The sequence below is a fragment of the Alosa sapidissima genome, chromosome 1 (assembly GCF_018492685.1).
Source record: "Alosa sapidissima isolate fAloSap1 chromosome 1, fAloSap1.pri, whole genome shotgun sequence".
NCBI lineage: Eukaryota > Metazoa > Chordata > Actinopteri > Clupeiformes > Clupeidae > Alosa > Alosa sapidissima.
Window position 1 is genome coordinate 16,532,755 of NC_055957.1, and position 21,209 is coordinate 16,553,963.

General features: G+C 42.8%; 1 protein-coding gene across 7 annotated transcripts in view; it reads left to right on the plus strand.

Moving 5' to 3' along the window:
• The first annotated feature begins 622 nt into the window (after positions 1 to 622).
• Positions 623 to 21,209, plus strand: part of LOC121708986 (TLE family member 5-like) — a 22,063-nt gene continuing 1,476 nt past the window's right edge. For 2 of the 7 annotated variants that reach the window (XM_042091988.1, XM_042091995.1), the window contains exons 1-6: positions 623 to 1,463; positions 9,219 to 9,236; positions 14,879 to 14,979; positions 17,012 to 17,075; positions 19,614 to 19,658; positions 19,786 to 19,848. In XM_042091988.1, coding sequence (XP_041947922.1) covers positions 1,437 to 1,463; positions 9,219 to 9,236; positions 14,879 to 14,979; positions 17,012 to 17,075; positions 19,614 to 19,658; positions 19,786 to 19,848 — 318 coding nt within the window. In that variant the 5' untranslated portion in view covers positions 623 to 1,436. The remainder of the gene's footprint in view (positions 1,464 to 9,218; positions 9,237 to 14,878; positions 14,980 to 17,011; positions 17,076 to 19,613; positions 19,659 to 19,785; positions 19,849 to 21,209) is intronic. The other 5 variants (XM_042092003.1, XM_042092027.1, XM_042092010.1 and 2 more) reach the window with 5 other exon arrangements.

Here is a 21,209-nt window from a genome sequence, read left to right on the forward strand (position 1 = left end):
AAACTAAAACGCCAGTATACGGACAGTATTTCCGTATATTTTGCTTACACAGACAGCACGGATGAAAGAGTTATGGGAACTGCGGTCAGAGGAATGAAATAATTCCCAAATTGGTCCTGTCGGAGCACGAGAAAAAAAGGGTTCTAGGAACCTTATGTTCTAGGAACTGCAAAAATCCCAACGGTGGGAAAGGGACTATAGTTGATCTGTTGACTGCAGATTTATAGCATGTCTCAGGCAGAGAAAAGCTGTTGCTCTCAAACACTGTTCACTTTATCAACAGAATCGGTGTAGTGATGAAGGAATAAATTGACAGATATATGGAAGGTTTGCAAAGTGATTTCATGCTCCCACAAGAGTATTTTTAGAATACAGTATTTTATTTTTTATAAGTTGTAGTTTATATTGATACACTTGAAATGAGGGTATTTGATATTTTATTTTAAAATACATTTTGATGTATTTCTGCCCATCTGGTACCGTGTTATACTGATCATTTATTTTACTGTCTATGATCATGACCACTGAAGAGGACAAGCAAAGGAAACACAGTTCCGCTTACATTCCGGTGGGGGCACATTAAACAGCAACACTTCCGCAAACTGTAATTTTATACATTTGACATCTAAAATGGGCCTTCCGAGCGCCACCTCAATCCCACATCACATGGGGCGCTCGTTCCTCGATGGCTCGTACATTTTGTAGCTAGAGAAGCGGAAAGAGATGGTTGTTCCACTCCAGCAGCACAAGCCTCTATGTGACTACTAGATGCGGATTGCAACCGGACGCCAGGGAGAAGAGACTGATTCAACAAAGGATTTTCAAAAGGCCTTAAAACAAGATCTGTATTTCGACTAAGACACGTTTGGGTCAAACCTGCCTCTAAATAGACTGAAACCAGTTTCCTAGTGATATAACCTTAGCCACATCGCTTGCTAACTTGATGACTGTTCACAAAGCTAGCTAGCAAGCCAAATGGATGCTACGAATGACTAACTTAGCATCCGCGAGCTAGTTCTTGGACGATTTCCTGTGTGATTGTTCAGTTTTCCATTTATACAGAACTGAGCTCTGAAATCGGAGATCGTGACATTTCTTGCAGTTGGCTGAAAATATCAAGGTTATCCCACCAATTTGGCCAACCTGAGCCATTTTTCTACGTGTTAACAACGAACGTTAGCTAAGTATTAATCGTAGCCGAAGCAAAAGGCGCAGATATTTCCATTGTGGAGGCACTGTTGGGCATATCTTTTATTAGTTTCAAGGAAGAATAACGTTAACCTATATACGAACTCTAGTCGCTGCAAACCGGACTTGCAGATAAAGGACATTTTGGATCACCTCGCTAAATCTGCCCGTCGTTAAAGAAAAGGACTGCATCCTCAGGCTAATTTGATTTACTTTGCAAAGGAGTAGCCATACCGCTAGAAACTGACATGATGTTTCCACAATCCAGACACTCGGTAAGTAAATAATATTGTAACGTTAGTCTGCAATTATTCAACTGTGTGCCAAATGGAGTTGTTAAATTTCTCCCCAATATTGCGCTCTCTAGGTAGGTTTATCAGCTAGGTTGCGGGCTGCCTAAATCTAAGCCAGATGTAGCATTTAGGTGCTTTGTCAATTGAATGGTTGTGTGCAATCTGCCAGGAAACTGTTTGTTGCAAATAATGTTAACCCCTAACGTTATTTGTTTAACAGACATGCGTGTGGTTTAAGTTATAAAATATCACGTATTTATCGACGTACCTCTTACACAGTTTAAAGCAATCTGATAGCTTGCTAGCCGCCTCAAAGGCCATGGACCTGGATTTGCACTGCTGTATTTGAGGGAAAATCGCCACCTTTGATTTGCTAACGTTAGCTAGGTAGCATGAGCAAATGCTTTATGCGCTAGCTTGTTACATCGAATCGTTTTAGGTGTTCTGTCTGTAAGCTCACAATTTATCTTATGTTAGATTCGATTTTATTACAGTATTTGCTTTCTTTTTGCTAATGTTAACGTGCAACGTTGTCTAACGTTAACACGTTACACTCGGAGACTAAAATTGGTTGGGACAATAAAAAAAATATGGGACCAATATATTGCAGCTTCTTTTACCACGCTTCGTTGTCAAGCGTTGGGGGTTCTTGTCATGCACAGCTTTGGATAGACAGCTGTAAGTTAACGTTACCAGTTATAATATAGTTATAATATCCCCTACCACTACGTAATTATGTCCCAAACTTCATCACGCGTATGAAACAAAACATTGACATCTCGCTTATTATTAATGCCCACCCTCGTTTTTCTTTTGGTGTGAATGGTTGGTCGGGCCAATATTTGGGTTGTGGAAGACTTGCGGTCGCGATTCTTCCCTCTGTTTTGGCACAGCCTCCAGGATCAAAGGCATTTTAATAGGCACCTCGCACGGATGGCTCTGTGCACGCTACGGGTATTTCGTGTCTAACGAGTCTCCAAGCAGTACAGCGATTCATGGTGTTGACAGAGGACCACATCAAGACTGCTCTGCCAGCGCGCGGAACGGTAGCCACAACACAAATAACGTGGGCACCGCGAGTCGGCAAGCAGGTGGGGGGCCATGTATGTTGTCCCGAGAGAGATGGGGGAGGGGGACACGGGTTAATGAGTCCACTAATTGATGAATTCCCCAAACTAACACAATGGACGTGGACGAGGCATGAGTGCTCAGCTGTTTATGAGAGGGCCGTCTCGGTGCGAGGGGAAGAGGCCCTGGCGCTGCGGGTGTTCACAGAAAACAGGCGGATCGGTTCGGCACGCATCCCTTGGGGGTGTTGTGTATTACTAAACACCCAGGTGCATGTAATTGTTCATTGAGTATCGCTTTTGTTTATAGGCCACATTTCCTAAATGATTACAAGCAGTCTTCAGGATGCAGTGATTTTTTTTTTTTATGAGGTACACACATGAAATGTCGAAACTGATCATTTTTGATCAATCATTATACCACATTATACACAAATCTACAAAGAGAGTGTATAATGTGGCTGGCTAGAAAGTAAAAAAAGAAATGTCATAATGTTTGGTGTCTGTGCCACAACACACACTTGGTGTTTCAACTATGCATCAGTTGTTTGCTATTCACATGCTAAACAATCTCCTAACTCTGTGGCTGTTTAAAGAATTTCATGTGCAGTTGGCAGAAATTCATTTAGGAGAAGTATTCATATGATGTACTGCTCTTGAGCCATGAGTGGCTCGGGTGGTGGGCCTACACACAAACTGCGTCACATACGTACGTCACCGCTCATTTGGAGGTGCAAACAATCGGATTTTTGGTTCCTTACTATGTGATCTCAGTGGCAATGCAGCGTTTGTTTGCACCTCCAAAAGCATGGCGTACCTGGTTACCTCCCCAAAACGCCCTTAAACGCCCACAAATACCCGTATGTTTGTGTGAAAGAATATTTTTTTGCACTGTCTGTAAGCAAAGCACTCGTTAAAACATCCAGGCTGTGTCTCAATCCGCCTACTTGTGCACTTCAAAATACTTAAAGTATATAGTCCAGACAATACTAACCATCGAAAAGTGGACACAACGCAAGTAAGCGCTCAGTTTACACTAGCGGTGTACTGAGGGAAGTATGTGGTTTGAGACACAGCCTCATTCACCACAATGCACAACATGACAGTTCACTAGTCTAGTGCACTGATTATGTGGATGAACATTGGATGAGTCTGTGTAACAAACACATGGACCAGTTAGTAGGTCTAGTTAGATGTCCTCCATACAGCTAACATCGGTGGGGTATACTACGAAGCACGTTAGACATATCTAGGCTATGTAGACATCGAGGCTTCACAAAGCCTTGACTCAGGGGTATACGTTAAGTGATACTACGATAGCAGTTATGTGATCTATTTGTCAAACTAGGCTTTCAGCTCAGATCTGTGCGCGTTCTCGGTGTTGGGATGACGTTGGCCAATCGTGAAACGTGGAGACGCACAAGACCGCCTCTATTTAAAAACAATGACTTCCGCATACATGAGTGATAGCTTAATCTACACTGCGGTCATTTTTTGTGTCTAACCTATAACATCAAATAAATCAATTGTCATCAGTTGTTGTATGGTATGCACGTCCATAGTGGGATATTTGCACGCACAGCACTATTAAAGCGCATTCGAGATCCAAAATGTTAGTAGAGGCAGAGCTCCACCTGTAAGATATATGACCGAATCCTATACGTGAGAACTTTGTTTTTAAGACAATTGATTGGTCAGTGGGCGGTAGATTACACGATTTGAGCTATAACTTGGCACATAACCTCCTCCCGACCAGGTTTGGTTGACAGCATAAGATACCATGGTGATATAGCGACACTAAAACAGATCCACTTTCGTGTCACAGCATACCCTGGCTTTGAGCGCAACATACCTCGCTAACCCACTAATCGAGATTCGTAGTATATCCCACAGCTCCCTCAGTGGAGTAGAATAGTCTAAACATGCTCTGTGTGTGTGCTGGCCAGCTATCTGCAGGTCTTCACTCGGCAGCAATATTACTCTTGGTCAGATATGATGCAATATTACTCTTGGTCAGACATCTAACTTGGATGTGGATTGCAGTCAATTTTGGTAGAGTGAAGTGTATTGGAGAATTCTAGAAATGCAAAGGGGAGATGCAAGGATGGATGAATGGTAGTTTGGGGGGGGGGGGGGGGCTTAACCAGCCAACCAGCCAAGATTTTGGAAATTTCAATGTGTTCTCCCTCCATGTATGTGTGTCAGAGTGTCTGTCTTGTAGAAGGGACCAGACTGAGCATTAGAATCCTTGATGAGGCAGTAACATACACTCTCATTTATATTATCAGTTTGTCCAGTTGATCAGAGCTTAAAACATTAAGGGTGATTTTCAAAGAGCAGTTTTCTTTGCTTGTCTTGTTATTTAGTCCTGATGTTAGTATGCAACTGTTGCAATTGGCAAATCGATATCATCACATCACCGTCTGAAAATGCTCAGGCTGTCTGGAAGACAAACCCAGACACCTGTTAAGAAAGTTGTAAACAGATCAAGAGGCCCTGGTCTTTCCCTCATCTGTGGAGCAGTGACATCTAGAATGTGTGTGTGTGTCAGAGCATAGGTGAGCAAGGCCATATCATTACAGCACAAAGCTGCTCAGAGAAATATCACATATATCTCCACTCACTACCACAACCTACAAGTGTGTGTGGTTCTCTTTCTCTGTCTCTCACTGTGTGTGTGTGTGCCTGCCTGCCTGCCTGCCTGCGTTTAAGACAGACTCCCTCAGGAATTGACTAATTTTTGTTTGTTCTCTCTTCTGTTTCCTCCCCTTTTCTCTCTCTCTTCCCTCCTATTGCTCTCTCTCTCTCTCACCCCCATGCCTCTCTTCCCCCTCTCCGAGGCGACTATGGCTGTAATCCAATTGCACAGCCTTATGCTGCTTGTTGGAGTCCTTAGAGCCTGTGCAGCAGATTAACTCCAGGGATTAACAGCCCCCGGTGCTGAGAGGCAGCACCCTAAGCTGCTCTACCGTGACCCCCCCCCTCCCCTCCTGCTGACCCCCTTACACACACACACACACACCACCACCACCACCCAACACACACTCGCAGGCGCACATACTTATTATGAAGAGCTACCACCATTACAATAATCATTCCGGGATGTAAGGCAAGCTAGGAGAAAAGGTGAATAGCTATTTTTGCTACCTGTTATGCACACTATTTTGTAACAGTTTGGGTGTAGTGTACCATGAATAAATATCCAGGCAAAAGGTTGCTGATGTTTGACTTTGAGCAAACAAATCACAACATCAGAGCAGATTCCACAGCCACAGATTTCCAATTATCGAGCCAGGGCTGTGTATGGACCGGAGTTCCTTCAGTGCCCAAACAGAACGGACCACCAGAGGGCCGTGAGGAGCACTGAGCTATGTGGAATTCTGTGCGATTAAAGTTGTCTTTAACGCAACCTCATTGCAGTCTTCCATTGACTTGCATTCTAGGTCTATTTAGTTCAGTGCCACACATGGCTCAAAGCTAGCTGTTTTGAATGCCATCATCAATGGATATCTAGACAACATAGAGGATGGGTGTTTTTCAATTTTTTTTAATGCTGATGCTATTTGCAGGTAATTTTTTTAACATTTTAAACTAAAACAAGCTATACATGATGGCACCTTCAAAGTAGGTATCGTAACACCCCCAATTATCACCACTTTTGTTCGGAAATTCTAAAACAACGATGTTTTTTAATACTTGCTAAATGAACCTTAAATTTTTCAGTAGCCATAGGTGTGTAGATTTGAACAAAATCTGGTTTGGTTCTTAACGGGAGCATTTACTGCCTAAAATATCCGATTTTGTTTACCACTCTCGGAGTTATAGTGCTGGCCTGATGGGTCGCCTATTTACGCCGTTTCAACGGCACATGGACGGTTAGACCGAGAATTCTCGTCATGAAATTAAAATTCCACTGGAGCTCCAAGCGGATGTGTACACGCAGCCTTACAACACTGTTTACAGCTCTTCGAGTCACAGTAAAATGTCATTTTTGGTACATAGCTAATTTAGATACACCTATGCTGTGGGTGCTTGCGTTTTTTTTAGGAATCCACCTTCTTGGTTTGTATAGAAATGGATATTAAGTGACACGCAAGACGGCGGAAATACGGGACCGACGGTAATAGGGGGAGTTCCGATATATTGTTCCTATGCTTGTCAGCAAGTTAGGTGGTAGTGGACTTTTTGTGTTATATGGTTGCCAGTTCCTGGTTCCAGTATGGTTCCTTCTGCACTTGTGCTGACGTGTCCTTGAGAAAGGCGTTGGCTGTATCCTTGACTATGCTTGATGAGCTGTTTGCTGCCTTGCTTGGCTGCTTTTGCTGGTGGACTACGAATGTGTGTGTGCACGCACGTCCATTTTTCTGTGTGAACAAATGAATGTGTCACGTTGGTTGTAAAATACATTGGGTGCTTGCAGAAAGTACAGGCTCTGTAGAGGATTGAGTTTTGCAGTACTGCTGTTGTAGTTTCAACTGATCAGGTTGCAGAGAGCTGAACACATTTTGTCCAGCGGGTATAGTTTTTTTTGTGTGTCTAAAATGGTTGGTTCATCAACTTTAGTGCCCCCTAAAATGTTTTTTCTATTATAGCAGCTATCAGTATGAGAATGATAATCTCCATAATACCTCATAACTCATTTGGCACTATGGGTGTAGAATAATAATCATCTGACCATCATAGGCCTGTGTTTGATGCTGGAACATTCTAAAGGCAGCTATTGTAGCAATATAAAAACTGTCTTCCCAAATTGGTATTCAATTTTATTTAGTGTTCACATGATATTACTGTATGAAGAGCAGATGTTTCCAAAGTGTGTACATAGTGTGTTGAACTGAATCTCATCAGCTTCATCACAGCCTCATGCAATCAAGAACACATTCCATACTATTAATCATTTGGATGGATGTCCTCTGTCAGCCAGATGCTATAAGCTAAAGTCACAATCCCTTCCTCTTCTGTCTGCATTCGACTTGCTAATCACTGTAACGATCATTCTATCATCATAAGGATAACCATAAACAATGTATTGATGGTTTATTCATAACTACTCAATGCTGGCACACACACACCTTCACCACTATGCTTCATTACCCTGCACAGTCAAAGCAGGCTATTTGTTGTAGGGTGTACAAAAGCAATAATTGAAGAAAAAGATGTCTTTTAAAAAAAAAAAAAAAAAAAACAAGAAACAAATGTGTTTCATTGAACCCTTGAGCTCTTTAATGATACACTTACGTCCTTCAGACATGAGTGTATCCAGGTTTGGCTAAAACGACGATGTGTACTTTCCTTCTCCCACTCCCCACATAGGCTTATAATCAGCCACTGAGCTTGGGCTACTAAAGAGTCCTAGACAAAGGGAAATTGTCCACAATCTACAGAGGCCGAATGAACCCCAACATGAACTCGGCTGTGCTTTTTGTCCTCTCCGTCTTGCCGTCACCACATTCTTTTTTTCCTGTCTGTCATTCTAATCGCTGGCTGTTCCCTAGACAAAGAGCCACCCTGACTAGGGTGCCCTTAGTGCTAGTAGGGACCAAGCTGTGCATGGCCAAAAGGAACAACACTGGATCCTACAGAGAGAGGCTCAGATTAAGCCAGCCGTGTTTGGCGGCTTCGCTATGCTGTTGCCCTTTGTTATAGCACTACCCTTAAAGGAAATGGCCCATTCTCATTCCCCAAACGCAGACTCACAGACTTTGACGCACGTTCTTAAGTAAGTCTGTATGGGCTTAGAGCCATCCCCACTATAAAATCGTGAAGTGCACGAGGGCTTGCTCACTGACTATCTGAGCTCTTTCCATAAGTTGGCATTTATGCAGACTTTACAACAGGGATTTGCCAAGAATATATAGCGTTGTGATGTGAGACACCGGGTTAACCATACGGGAAGCTTAAAAAACATCAGTATAACAACTGCCATGAAACGAAAATATGCTTGCAATGTGCTTTTGGTGTTGATTTAATGATATGTCGCATGTGCTTCCCTTTCCAGTTATTAGCATTCTGAACCCCTACAACCTTTTCAAACTCAATCGCTTATCAGCAGATGTTATTTAAGTCTTTGAAGGTTCAGGGCTTAGGCTTTTGGGGTGAGAATGAGATTTAGCCCGTATCCAAACATGTCTTTGCAAGATGATGTGTTGTCTCTGGAGATTTTAATCTTAACCACCAGATCACCTACACTGATTCACATACAGATTTAGGGAAATTACCCTGGAGGAAATGCCCACTTCACATTTGGTCTGCATTTTAGAGGAACCAGAAGACATGTAGGCTATGTATTGATGTGCCATTCATGGTATAGACGCTTTCACAGTGGTACCTGAAAAGCTGATGAGCCTTTTTCATCAAGAGACGCATGTTTAAACCAATCAGTCAATACATCAGGTTTCTAGTCTTTCATTGTTATTGTTGCAAATGAGGCCGTTGTGTACAATGGCTACCTGGGTCAGCAGCAACGCTCTTAACATTTCCAAAAAGTAAATTTACACTCAAAGTTCATACACCATGATATACCTCCAGACATACCTACTGTTGGTTTGTAAACTTTAGTGGAAAAGTAGTTTCCTACCAAAACTAAAACGCTGAGCCGTGCTGCTCATCTGACTACTGGAAAGCAATGGTAACCTCGTTCCTCCTGTTTTTTACTCTGCCCTTTCCACAGATTCCACAGACATTCTGGGTAACTCCCGCCACACACACACACACACACATACACACACACTTTCTCTACCCTCCCTCTCTTTGTTTCTCTACCTCCTCTCTTCCTTTCTCTCTCTCACACACTCACACACAAGGAGAGTGCAGACTTCTCCCGCTGTGTGTGAAATTGGTCATTCTCTTTGTGCAGTGCAAAAGTACACACACACACACACACACACACACACACACACACAGAAAGATACGCATGCTTTAGGAGAGTGCTGGTGAATCTTGAGCTGTGGACAACAGAGACTTCGGAGCGCACGCGCACACACACACACATCAGTCAGGGAGGGCTGGTGAGCGTTATTAAGGCTGAATTAGCACAGGGCCCCCAGCTGAGCAAGGGTCAATCCCCAGGCACCTCCTCTCCCACTCAACTAAACAAACACTCCCTTCCCCCTTACACACACACAAAACACTCCCTACACCATTTACACACGCATGTCCCCAGTCACACATGGCACATGTACACCATACACACAGTCTTCCGTATGACACTCCCTAAATCATTAACACACACATCCCTAGACAAACACACACACACTCTTCCCCCTGACATGAACAAAAATCCTCACCCCCCCTCTCTCCTTGGTAGCCACCACACAAGCACATTCACAGAACACACACAGGTCACACATTTATGGGCACTTGCGTGGACACACACAAACACACCCCCTTCCATCACCATCTCACTCACACACAGACAAGCATCATTTGCACACACAGACAAGCGGAAACACAATTGCACCCCCTGCCTACACAGATTCATAATAACACATTGTTTCCTCCATTTCTCTCTCTCTCTCTCTCTCGCTCTCTCGCTCTCTTTCTCTCTCTCTCTCTCTCTCTCTCTCTCTCTCTCTCTCGCTCGCACTCACTCACTCACACACAGATAAGTACCATTATGCATGCAAACACATACACATGTACCCATTTACAAACCCCAAATACACAAACACACTTTCACAATCACAAATGTATACAACCCATAACCCCCCGCCACACACACACACACACACAGAGTAACTGCCCTATCCCACACACACTTTCCTGAGCACTTATGTATGGAGCCATACATCAGACATAGACATACCCATTTACACACTCCATATGTACATGTGTATACTTTAATTTCCCAACTATTAGCCACTGCTTATACATTGATTTTGCAAAATTTCTTCAGCCATAAGGTTAATACACAGGGGGTTTCGTTTGTTTTAACTTTCATAAAACACTGTCCTGCGGAATACACAATGCGGCTAATACACGAAAATATAAGAAAATTACTGTAGACACATACACATTTAGAAGAACATCCACATGGTTCTTGTGGCTATGTGGGATTTAGATCTGTACACACTCATTGTGGTCTCGGTGCACACATCACTGCACAACAGTGGAGTGTTTAACCTCGAGCTGGAAAGCACCTTGCTGTAGTACTAATTGTGTGTGAACGCGAACACAGGATCTCTGGTGATGGAGACACCACTGTTTGATGGTCTACTCAACCACAACACACAGCGCGCTCTCTTTCACACAGACACTTGCACCTAAATATGCACAAACTACTCGTACTATCTCTCACACACACACTTTCACTCACTACCCTCATTTACACCTAAACATACACCTTTGTTCTCACTCACTCACCCACACACACACACAGGCACACAGACAATCACTACCCACACTTACACCTGAACATACACACACACTTACACAAAAACATTCACTACCTTAGCTCTAGGAGCTCGTATCCTCTTTGTGTGTCTGTTCAACAAACTGAAATGGTTTGTGTGTGTGTTGCAGCAGATGTCTTGGTCACCTAGGGCAACACTCCTCATTATCATCACAAAGCAGCGGCCGTGTCGAGGGCAAACCCTGACGAGAGGGGGTGGGGATAGGGGGAGTGTAAGAGGTCAAAGGTCGCCGCCTGAATTGATCTGTGTGAAGGCCTCTCTAATTGATTTTTAATGGAGGGAGAGGGATGTTTGATCACACACAGATCACACACCACACACACAGTTCACTATAAGAACACAAACACTCACTCATACACACACACACACACACACACACATTCATCATGAAAAGTAGACACCTTTTAATCACAAATGCTCTTGCATACATACACAGGAGTGAAACAGGATGATATTTGAACAGAAACACACTATTCCAGTATTGGCATACATATATACACACACACACACACACACACACACACACCATCAAATGCTGTGTAAAGTCAGTTCAGTGGTATTTAGCAGACACTTTCATCCAAAGGTCTGGGAATCAAACCCGGGCTGACCGATTGTAGTGCGGTGATGTTACTGCTGATCCACCATGTTGTACTGCAAGGAGGAGGGCTGAATTTAAAAAGTGTCATGTGAGAAGTGGTGATCGCCCCATACCCCTTCTCTCTTCCCCTTTTGGAGCAACACCGACCTCCCATTGAAAATCAATACCACTCTTTCAAAAAACACACAACTCCCATTTCAAATCAATACTGTTGATGCAGTGAGCCCCCCTTGCTCCAGGAAATCAATACCCCCACGAGAGCAAATAAATAAATAAATAAAGGCAAGAGCCCGCGGGGAAAACATCTAAGCTTTATCCCTGCCAGTCCCACAGCGCTTGTGAACACTTGCTGAACCTCATTGTGCGGTACCCCCCACTTCTCCTAACACTCATCTGCCAGCCAATGTAATAGCTGCTGATTGAGACACCTCACCAATCACAGAGCTGCTGATGAGGTTTTTAACCAGTGGCGAAGTGGTGTTTGAGAGAATGCTCTGAGTACTAGAGCCCGACTGATATGGGATTTTGAAGGCCGATACCAATTTCGATGTTTGAGTCAAACGATAACCAATATATCGGCCCAATAGTCATTTTTAACAAACACAATGTAAAATTTTTCTCCCATTAGGTTGGACATTATGTAATCAAATAGGCTTAAAGGAATTATCCGGAGTAAAATGCACTTTAGATCAATTTACGGATGATTGGGAGTACATACGTTGAGTTGACATCAAAATCATGTCATTCGGATGTGTTTTGAGAAAGTTCGATTTTACCGTTTTTAGTCAAAACTCGTTAGCCTGAAAGTGACCAGGGCATGTCATTTCGCCTCTACAAAACGCTATTTTTATACCTCTTCTACAGTTCCAAACAACATTACACTTACGTGGTAGTGAGTAGAGGGTCCCTAAAGCCAAACCGAAGTATCCCGAGGTCTTTATGTGTTTCGATAGAGAGTCCAGAATGAATTTCATCAAGCCAGTACCTTTCCGGAAATGTTGCTGCTGCAGCTGGCATCTTTAGGGGAAAGTCCGTAGGAGTCGATTGCATCACGTCGTTGCACGACATCACGTCACGTGACATTTCAAAATTCCAACCTGTTAGTAAGCTAGAGTTTGCGGTTGCATACAACTTCATTTCAATTTCAAAAGAAATACTGGACTATTTTTTTTTTTCACGAAATTGTGAATTTTCTAGAGCGTGTTACTCCACACTCGGCAATCAACTCCTATGGACTTTCCCCTAAAGATGTCAACTCAACGTATGTACTCCCAATTATCCGTAATTTGATCTAAAGTGCATTTTACTCCGGATAATTCCTTTAACTATCTGGTTTCCTAATGAAAGGTTCTTATACAGTAATTTTATTTTTATGAAATAAGGAGTGTCAGATCTTTGTTCTGTGATCACCACATTGCCACAATCTACATTGTGAGCAGTTTATGCTTTGACTTTTTTTTTTTTTTGCAAGCAAAATGTTTAATATTGGTCCGCCGATAAATCGGTCGGGCTCTACCCAGTACTGTGGGTCTACCTCACCCTCCACTAGGGTTGCAGCGGTGGGAGATTCTTGAGTGTGATGACTGTCACTGAGAGTTTACAACATTTCTCTGTAGTGAATGGACAGACAATGGGGTCGTGGATGTGGAAAGTTATTTTCATAGCGCACTTTATGATCAATGTTGAAATGTTCACACATTTGTTTTTTATATTAGGGAGTTAGTAAGTAATAAACGGGAAGCCTACTTTGATCTCCGTGCAGGGATGGTGTTCTTGAGGAGGGCCAACATGGTTACCAGATACAGGGTATGAAAGCCATACATTTTATTACCACCAACGCTCATCTGCCAGCTAACTAGTGGCAGAATGGTGTAGGAAAGGGTGCTGCGATCTACGTTATGTAGCGTCTCTGTATAGTTGTGTTTGTGTATGCGTGGGAGTAGGGGATTCAGCAGTCTTGTGACTGTACAAGTGCATCAGCAGGACAGAGAGAAGCAGAATGTGTGTGTTAGAGAGAGAGAGAGAGAGAGAGAGAGAGAGAGGGGCCCCAGAGGGATTCAGTCAGAACAAACAGACCAGCAGGGGGCACCTGATTTAGCTGCCCTCCAGCAGTTGACCTGCCCCCTCCTCACACACATAGAGCCTAGAGCCTCACATATTTTTACTGCATTTTACAGGATTAACTGACCAGAAGATATTCTCTTACATATTAACTTCCATATTAACACATACACTATATTGGGGTACAGTCATGCTGGAACTGAAAAGGGCTTCCTGAACTGTTCCAAAAAAAAATAATTGGGAAGCATATAATTGTGCAGAATGTCTTGGTATAAGGCATTAAGATTTCCCCTCACTCACTCAAGCCCAACCCCTGAGAAACCCCCATCATTCCTCCCCCAGAATCACAATACACAGTGCACAAAGCAGGGTTCATAAGGACAGGTTTATGTGATTTGGGTATGGAAGAACTCGACTGGTTTGTAGGGAACATGGTTCTCTACATCATCAAACACCTTTGGGATGAACTAGAGCAGACATTGCGAGCCAGGCCAACATGGCTGTTTGCATTGCTGTCTAGTCTACAGACACTTCAAAATCTTGTGGAAATCCTTCCCAAGAGTGGAAGCTGCTAACGCTGTAAAGGGGGTACCAACTCCACATCAATACGGACTGAGAATGGGATGTCATTGAAGTTCTGAGGGTGTAATGGCAGGCGTCTACCGTCCAGTACTTTTGTGTATATGATGGTGGTGTTGTTGTTGAACAAAACAGGTATGTTGCGGGACACCTTTCCTTAGGGTGGCAGGCCTGTTTGGCCTGGTGTCCGCTCTGCCGTTTATACACCAGACGACTGTGAGGGAAGGGTCAAGACGTGTGTTATGACTGAAGTAGTAGATGTAGTTTATTATTCAAATAGAGATGTGTGTGTAGGTTCTTTAGAGTGATAAGTTGATTTGTGAGTTCATTTTTTTAAAATGAAATCCACTCAAGAAATGAAATCTTATGAATGACTCCATTTGGCACATTCATTTAAGTTTGTTGCTCTGCCTGTGATTGACTGACTGTGTGTGTATGTATGCAGGGATTAACCGTGTGTATATAGGCTCTGTATACATGGACAAGTCTCTCTCAGTGTGTGTGTGTGTGTGTGAGAGAGAGTAGAGGGTAACTGTATTATTTTGGTTCTAGGGTGCGTGGGTGTGTGTGTTTATGTATAGTACATACGTGTGTGTGTTTGTTAGAAACACACACAGAGATGGTGTGTGTGTGTGTGTGTGTGTGTGTGTGTGTATCTCTCTAACTATGCCCCCTTCTCAGCAGGCCTCTTCTCAGTCCTCTCAGCCTCTCAAGTTCACCACCTCGGACTCCTGTGACCGCATCAAGGACGAGTTCCAGTTCCTGCAGGCACAGTACCACAGGTACCCACAATGCACCTCACCTCACTCCAGCACAGCTACCCACAATGCACCTCACCTACTGCTTGCGCAGCTTACCTGCAAAGCACATTAACACACATCAGCACAGGTACCAACAATGTATTACTTGTTACTACTGCAATGTATTACCCAAGCATGCACCGCAAAGTACGTCATGGCAACTACTATGCATTGCAGAACAAGTAGTTACTGAGTAGAGCACCTACAATGACCTGCAAAATGTGTCACCTACATGGATACCTACAATGCACTCCATTGTGCAAAATTGGAATTGGTAGTAATTGAATTGCTGTCCAGCTATTGATGGTAAACACCCTGAGAAGGTTAGGGGCATGAGGTGCGTCTGTCATCCTCACCTTGCCCACAGGGGAGAACAGCGTGGCACTGTGCCCAAGCACCACCCAGAGGCCAGCTAACACACACCTATTCTGTTCTGAGGCTCTGTTCAGGGAAGCACATTTAGGAGAAGGGCTGTAGAAGAATGGCCCATTACAGCAGTTAAACTCAACACACACACACACACACACACACACACACACAAACAAAAACACTTCAGGGCTATACACACATGAGGCCACACAAAGAAAAATATGATATGCATAAATGAGACACATCTTTTCATACTCACATAGACAAATACCACGCATAGGCTCATGAACATTCACACACACACACTGAGTCACATATGGACACAATTGCATACATCAAGGTGATGCACATAAATTCACACATGCATAGCAGCATGATTTTGATATACATTCTTGTACACACACACAGACATACATGCTCATCAGTGTAATCCTGACTGACTCACAATGACACCTCAGAGCTGTCTCCTGCTCTCAGAGCTGTCTTTTCTCGCCCACCAGCTGCCTCGCCCAATCACAACTGGCCCAGCTGCTTCACAGCCAATCGGTAGCCACTCCCCAGCCCTGCTGAAGGGCTGGTTGTCATGGCAACACAACATCGCTGGGAACCCTTTCTGGCAAAAAGTGAAAGTGTAGGCCGCAACATCTCAAACAAGTGCACACACACACACAGATACACATCAACTCAAACAGAGGCGCACACATACATGAGCCCACTCACGCTTTCCGGTGGCATATGTTTTCCCTGTATAATCCTTGATAAACCATGGAACATATATTTAAATTTAACCTCTGAACTGAAAAACAGATGTCAAAAAGGCCGCAGAACAAAAATCCCCATATACAGTATATCTGGTTGGCAGCAGTCTTGAAGAAGCATGCTGGAGAAATGTGTTAAAGGAAGTCAACAAGTGCAGTGTGCGATGGTTAATTTTTTTTTCTAATGTTGTAATTTTTGTTGTAATGCATTATTGCATTTACATTTTAGTTGGACTGCATTGGTTGTCCTGTTTCTACCATTGCACGCATGTAAAGGCGGAAACATTTTGTGGTGTTATCTCAGAGAGCCCCTGTGAGATGAGTTCTCGTCGTTATCATCATTATCATTGCTGCTTTGTGTTCTCCAACAGTGCACACATCACCAGAATTTGCAAACTGATTTTAATGCCCTTTTTTCTTACTCAATTACAAAGTTAATTTCACTGTGAGATTGTTGAAAAATGGTATAAGCGCTATTTCAGTATAGCGAAAGAAGGTCTGTGGTCCCCTGTTCTGTCATGTCCAGGAAAAAAAGCATGGCTTTGGAGAGCTGCAGCCCTGGAAAGACCGCTACAACATTTTGAAATAGACACAAAGTACCACAAGAGATGCATTGTGGCTGTGACCTTGCGCTTTAATAAAAACACCTTCAGTGGTTTTACTTTTCAATGGGAAATACTTTTCCTAAGTACTTATATAGAGTTACAAATATTTAATTTTATGTCAACATAAAGTACACATCTTTCATAGCAAAATACAGTATGTTTTGGGTGTTATGTAGTTGGTATATATGTTGGCACGCCAAAAATACTATGGGGGAAAAAAGTTGATATCTCTAACAGTACTGTGTGTGTGTGTGTGTGTGTGTGTGTGTGTCCCTCCCACAGTCTGAAGTTGGAGTGCGATAAGCTGGCCAGTGAGAAGTCGGAAATGCAGCGACACTACATCATGGTATGGGATTTTGTGTGTGTGTGTGTGTGTGTGTGTGTGTGTGTGTGTGTGTTACCTGCCATGTCTCTCTTTGTTTGATGATATCACTCGTGTTTTGAAACCCCATGCAGCCTAATACTACCTTTCAATTGTAGTTTTTATCCTCACATAGTCTAAAACATTACTGTTGACTACCCTGAACCTGATTCCAAATTCTCACCTTCACAGTGCTGTGATTATCACTAGTCTTGTTAACTTCTGTAAAATGTCATGCCTTCGGGAGGGCTGCATCAATCCTGACCACATTTGAGACTAAGCACCCATGAGGACCCTGGTTCGATGCCAACCCGAAGTCGTTTCCCAATCCAACACCCATGTCTTTCTCACTTTGTCAGTCTTCACTGTCCTGTCACATAAATGCAAAAAAAATCCCCCAAAATACTTTCCAGTATACTTTAAAAATGCCATGCCTGTGGGAGCACCGTGTGCTGCATGGAGTATATTTTGAGTTTATGTATTATTATGGGATATTTCATTTGATGTAGCATGAAGGGCTCAAGCGTAGTAATGAGTCGTACAGTGTTGTGCATGCCACTGTGGCTCAGTCAGTGCTGTTGCTAAGCCTTTGTGTAAGCCAAGAACCGTATAGGAACCGAGAGAAGGTAGACAAGCCTCTGGCCCGGAACAGTATGAATAGCTGAAGCAGCTTTTTGCCGTTTCAAGCTACATTTGGGGTTTCCACGGGTCATGAAATTTCTGGAATATCATGGAATTTTGAAAAGTCTAGTCCAGACATGGAAAGTCAGGGAATTTTAGCATTTTTGGGGTTAAAGTAATGGAATATCCGTTTAAAATTTACTTGCCAAAAATAATACATTAATTACAAATATTTCCATAAAGAATTGGTGTTTATCTGGTTATTGACTTTACTGCTTGCTTGAGTAGCTGAAGTTTTTTTATTCAATGCTCATTTATTCATCTCCCGCTCTAAAAAAAGTAAAAGATTCTTGAACACCACGCGACTGCTCTGAAATCATTGGTCGGTATATTGTACAATTCATTATATAGTAAGTCATGGAAATTCAGGTTGTTTGTCAGGGAAAAGTCATGGAATTTTACATTTGACTGAGAGTAGGAACTCTCTTCATTAGCACACACACACACACACACACACACACACAGTAAGAAATAATACATCAGCAGCTATAAAGCAGACCGCTGGATGAGGACCGAGGAAGACATCGGGTGATTTATTGTGTGTGTGTGTGTGTGTGTGTTGAGTTGGCTGTGTATGAGAGCAATCTAGAGAAAGAGCCTTTAAAGAATATGCTGGCTGTGTCAGGGCGAACTAGAGAAGGAGGGAATATATGTTTGCAGTAGAAAAAGAGAGAGAGTTTGGCGTGTGTGTGTGACAGAAGGCATGTGTGTAGCTGAGTGAGAGCGGGAGCTTGGAGTAGGAGGAGAGAGACTGTGCGTGTAGAAGGGTGCATTTTTACAAGTCTGTGTGTGTGTCTGTGTAGAAGGATGCATTTTATGTCTGTATGTGGTAGTATTGGGGTAAGTGTGTGTGTGTTTGTCTGTCAGAGTGTGTGCTTGAGAGAAAGATTGTGTGTGTGTGTGTGTCCTGCTGACAGAGGTGGCATAATGTGTAGATGCTGTTGGCAAGATGCCCTCAGAAACCCCCCCACCCTCCTCGCAATTTCCTCCTCTATTACCCCGCCTTTCCCTCCCTCCTTCTCTTTATGTTCTCTCCTCCATCTCCCACCCTCTTCATTTCTCTCACCTTCTTCCTTTCTCTCTTTCTCTCCCTGCCTCTTCTTGATCTCTCCCTACCAATCTCTCTCTCTCTCTCTTTTCCTCTCCCTCCCTCGCTCTGTGTCTTTTTTTTTATCCACTACTCTCTCTCTTCTTTCTTCCTTTTCTTTTTTCTTTTCTTTGTGAGGCTCCTCTTCCCTGTGATGACTAACCTCTACATTCTCCCCTCGTATCCCCTGCTGATGTCCTGCCTCTGTTGGAGATGGGCTTTGAGTTTGTTTTTGTTTGTTTGTTTGTTTGTTTGTTTGTTTGTTTGTTTTGTTGTGGTGTGTTTGTTGACGCTTTGTATGTTTGTTAATATTACTGTTAATGATTATAAATGTTGGACCAGGATTAACTGGTAATTTATTTAGCTGTTTTGTAATTGTATGTGTGTATGTGTTTGTGTGTCTGTCTGTCTGTCTGTCTGTGTCAGTCGTGTGTGTGTGTGTGTTTTTATTCTGTCTGTCTGTCACTCTTGTGTGTGTGTGTTTTTATCCTGTCTGTCTGTCAGTCTTGTGTGTGTGTGTGTTTTTATCCTGTTTGTCTGTCTGTCAGTCTTGAGTGTGTGTGTGTGTGTGTGTGTCTGACTGACTGGCTGGCTGGACTTGCATTGTAATTACTCTCCATGATTTATTATCCCCCCCTCTCTCCCTCTCTCCCTCTCTCTCTCTCTCTCTCTCTCTCTCTCTCTCTCTCTCTCTCTCTCTCTCTCTCTCTCTCTCTCTCTCTCTCTCTCTCTCTCTCCCCCTCCGCTCTCTGCAGTACTATGAGATGTCCTACGGGCTCAACATTGAGATGCACAAACAGGTGAGAATCAGACCTGCTGACTCTTCCACCCCAACTGAACACCTTCTGTAGCCCAAGCTGTCTGATTGTGGTTATAGCCTCATGTCTTTTTTTGTTGTTGGTTTATGTTTTGTTTTGATCTCTGCAGGCTGAGATAGTCAAGAGGCTAAATGGCATCTGTGCTCAGGTGCTGCCCTACCTGTCACAAGAGGTATGAACAAAACACACACACACCTTTAAAAACACACAGAATCACAGTCAGAAACATACATGCCCACATAATCGCTCACATTACTTTCAAAATATCTTATTACACACACATTTGTCACCGTTTCTGCTACATGCTACACCTTGACATTGTTTGCTGGTTCACTGGTGGTTTCAGGTCCTTGGATGGGAAGTGTTGCATTGGGTTGCATTTACTCAGTGGCGGATCGTCAGGGCCTTCAAGGCCTTCTCTGAATTTCCAAATTTCCAAACGAATAAAAAATAATAACGTCTTTAACATTTTACTTTACCATTTATTATTCACGTTCTTGACTAGGCTACTACCATATCCTACCGTTGTCCGCTATATTTGATTGACTTGGCTTTAACAAGGAATCACTGCGTATTCGGTACCTAAGCAACCATTAGAAATCATGTTTGGATTCGGGTTGATTGATGGCTAGCTTGAAGTTGTGTGTGAGTTGATCTATGCATCTATGTGAAAATTGTCATTTGCCTTGGTTTCCTGCCCTGCTAGTTAGTCTGACTTTTTATATATCTGTGTTTTGTGGACATTATTGGTGAAATCCATGGCGTGGCCATCAGACATTATGAAATAGGCAACAAGCAGTAGTAGCAGCATAGGGCAATACATTTTCTGACTCATGTTTAATATCATGGTGGTGTGCTGAGACACTTTCTCATAAATACATTTGGCAAACACTGTAGGAGCCTACTGTAGTTCCACATTAGCTTTTGAGTAATCAAAGCAGCAGCACAACCTAAAACAGTTGCACTGTAACATTAATGTTAAAGCTACAACTAAGTAGGAGAGCCCTACAAACAGTCTAAAGCAAGAGTGTTTCAGATTAAACTATTAAATGATTTGGACACATCATTGTAGACCTGTGGCAGTGCCATATGTGCGTGCAAGTCATGAACAAGTTAGGCAGCCTAAATATTTCAAAATAATCTGCACAAACCCATACTTCAGTGCACTTGGTGTTCACTTTCAATATGACATGGACTAAATTGCACGTCTTCACGGGACCGTAGCAGGCAGCAGATTGTAGGGGTGTAAATATTAATCGATTCGTATCGATGCATCGATTATGCAGCCGACGATTCAATGCATGAATAGGCTAATTGGCCATACTAGACCTGCACAGTAAGCATTAGACGTTATTATTTTATTTTGTTCTAATTACAATTTATCTAATTGCACTTTATTTTACTCTTTTTAACTGTAGCAGTAACTGTTCTATTTGCAGTACATTGAGCTCAAGCTATAGTGTAATATTTACATCATGTGAATATAATTCTGTATTCTCAATAAAAGGCAATTTTTTTTTTTTTTGTTTTATT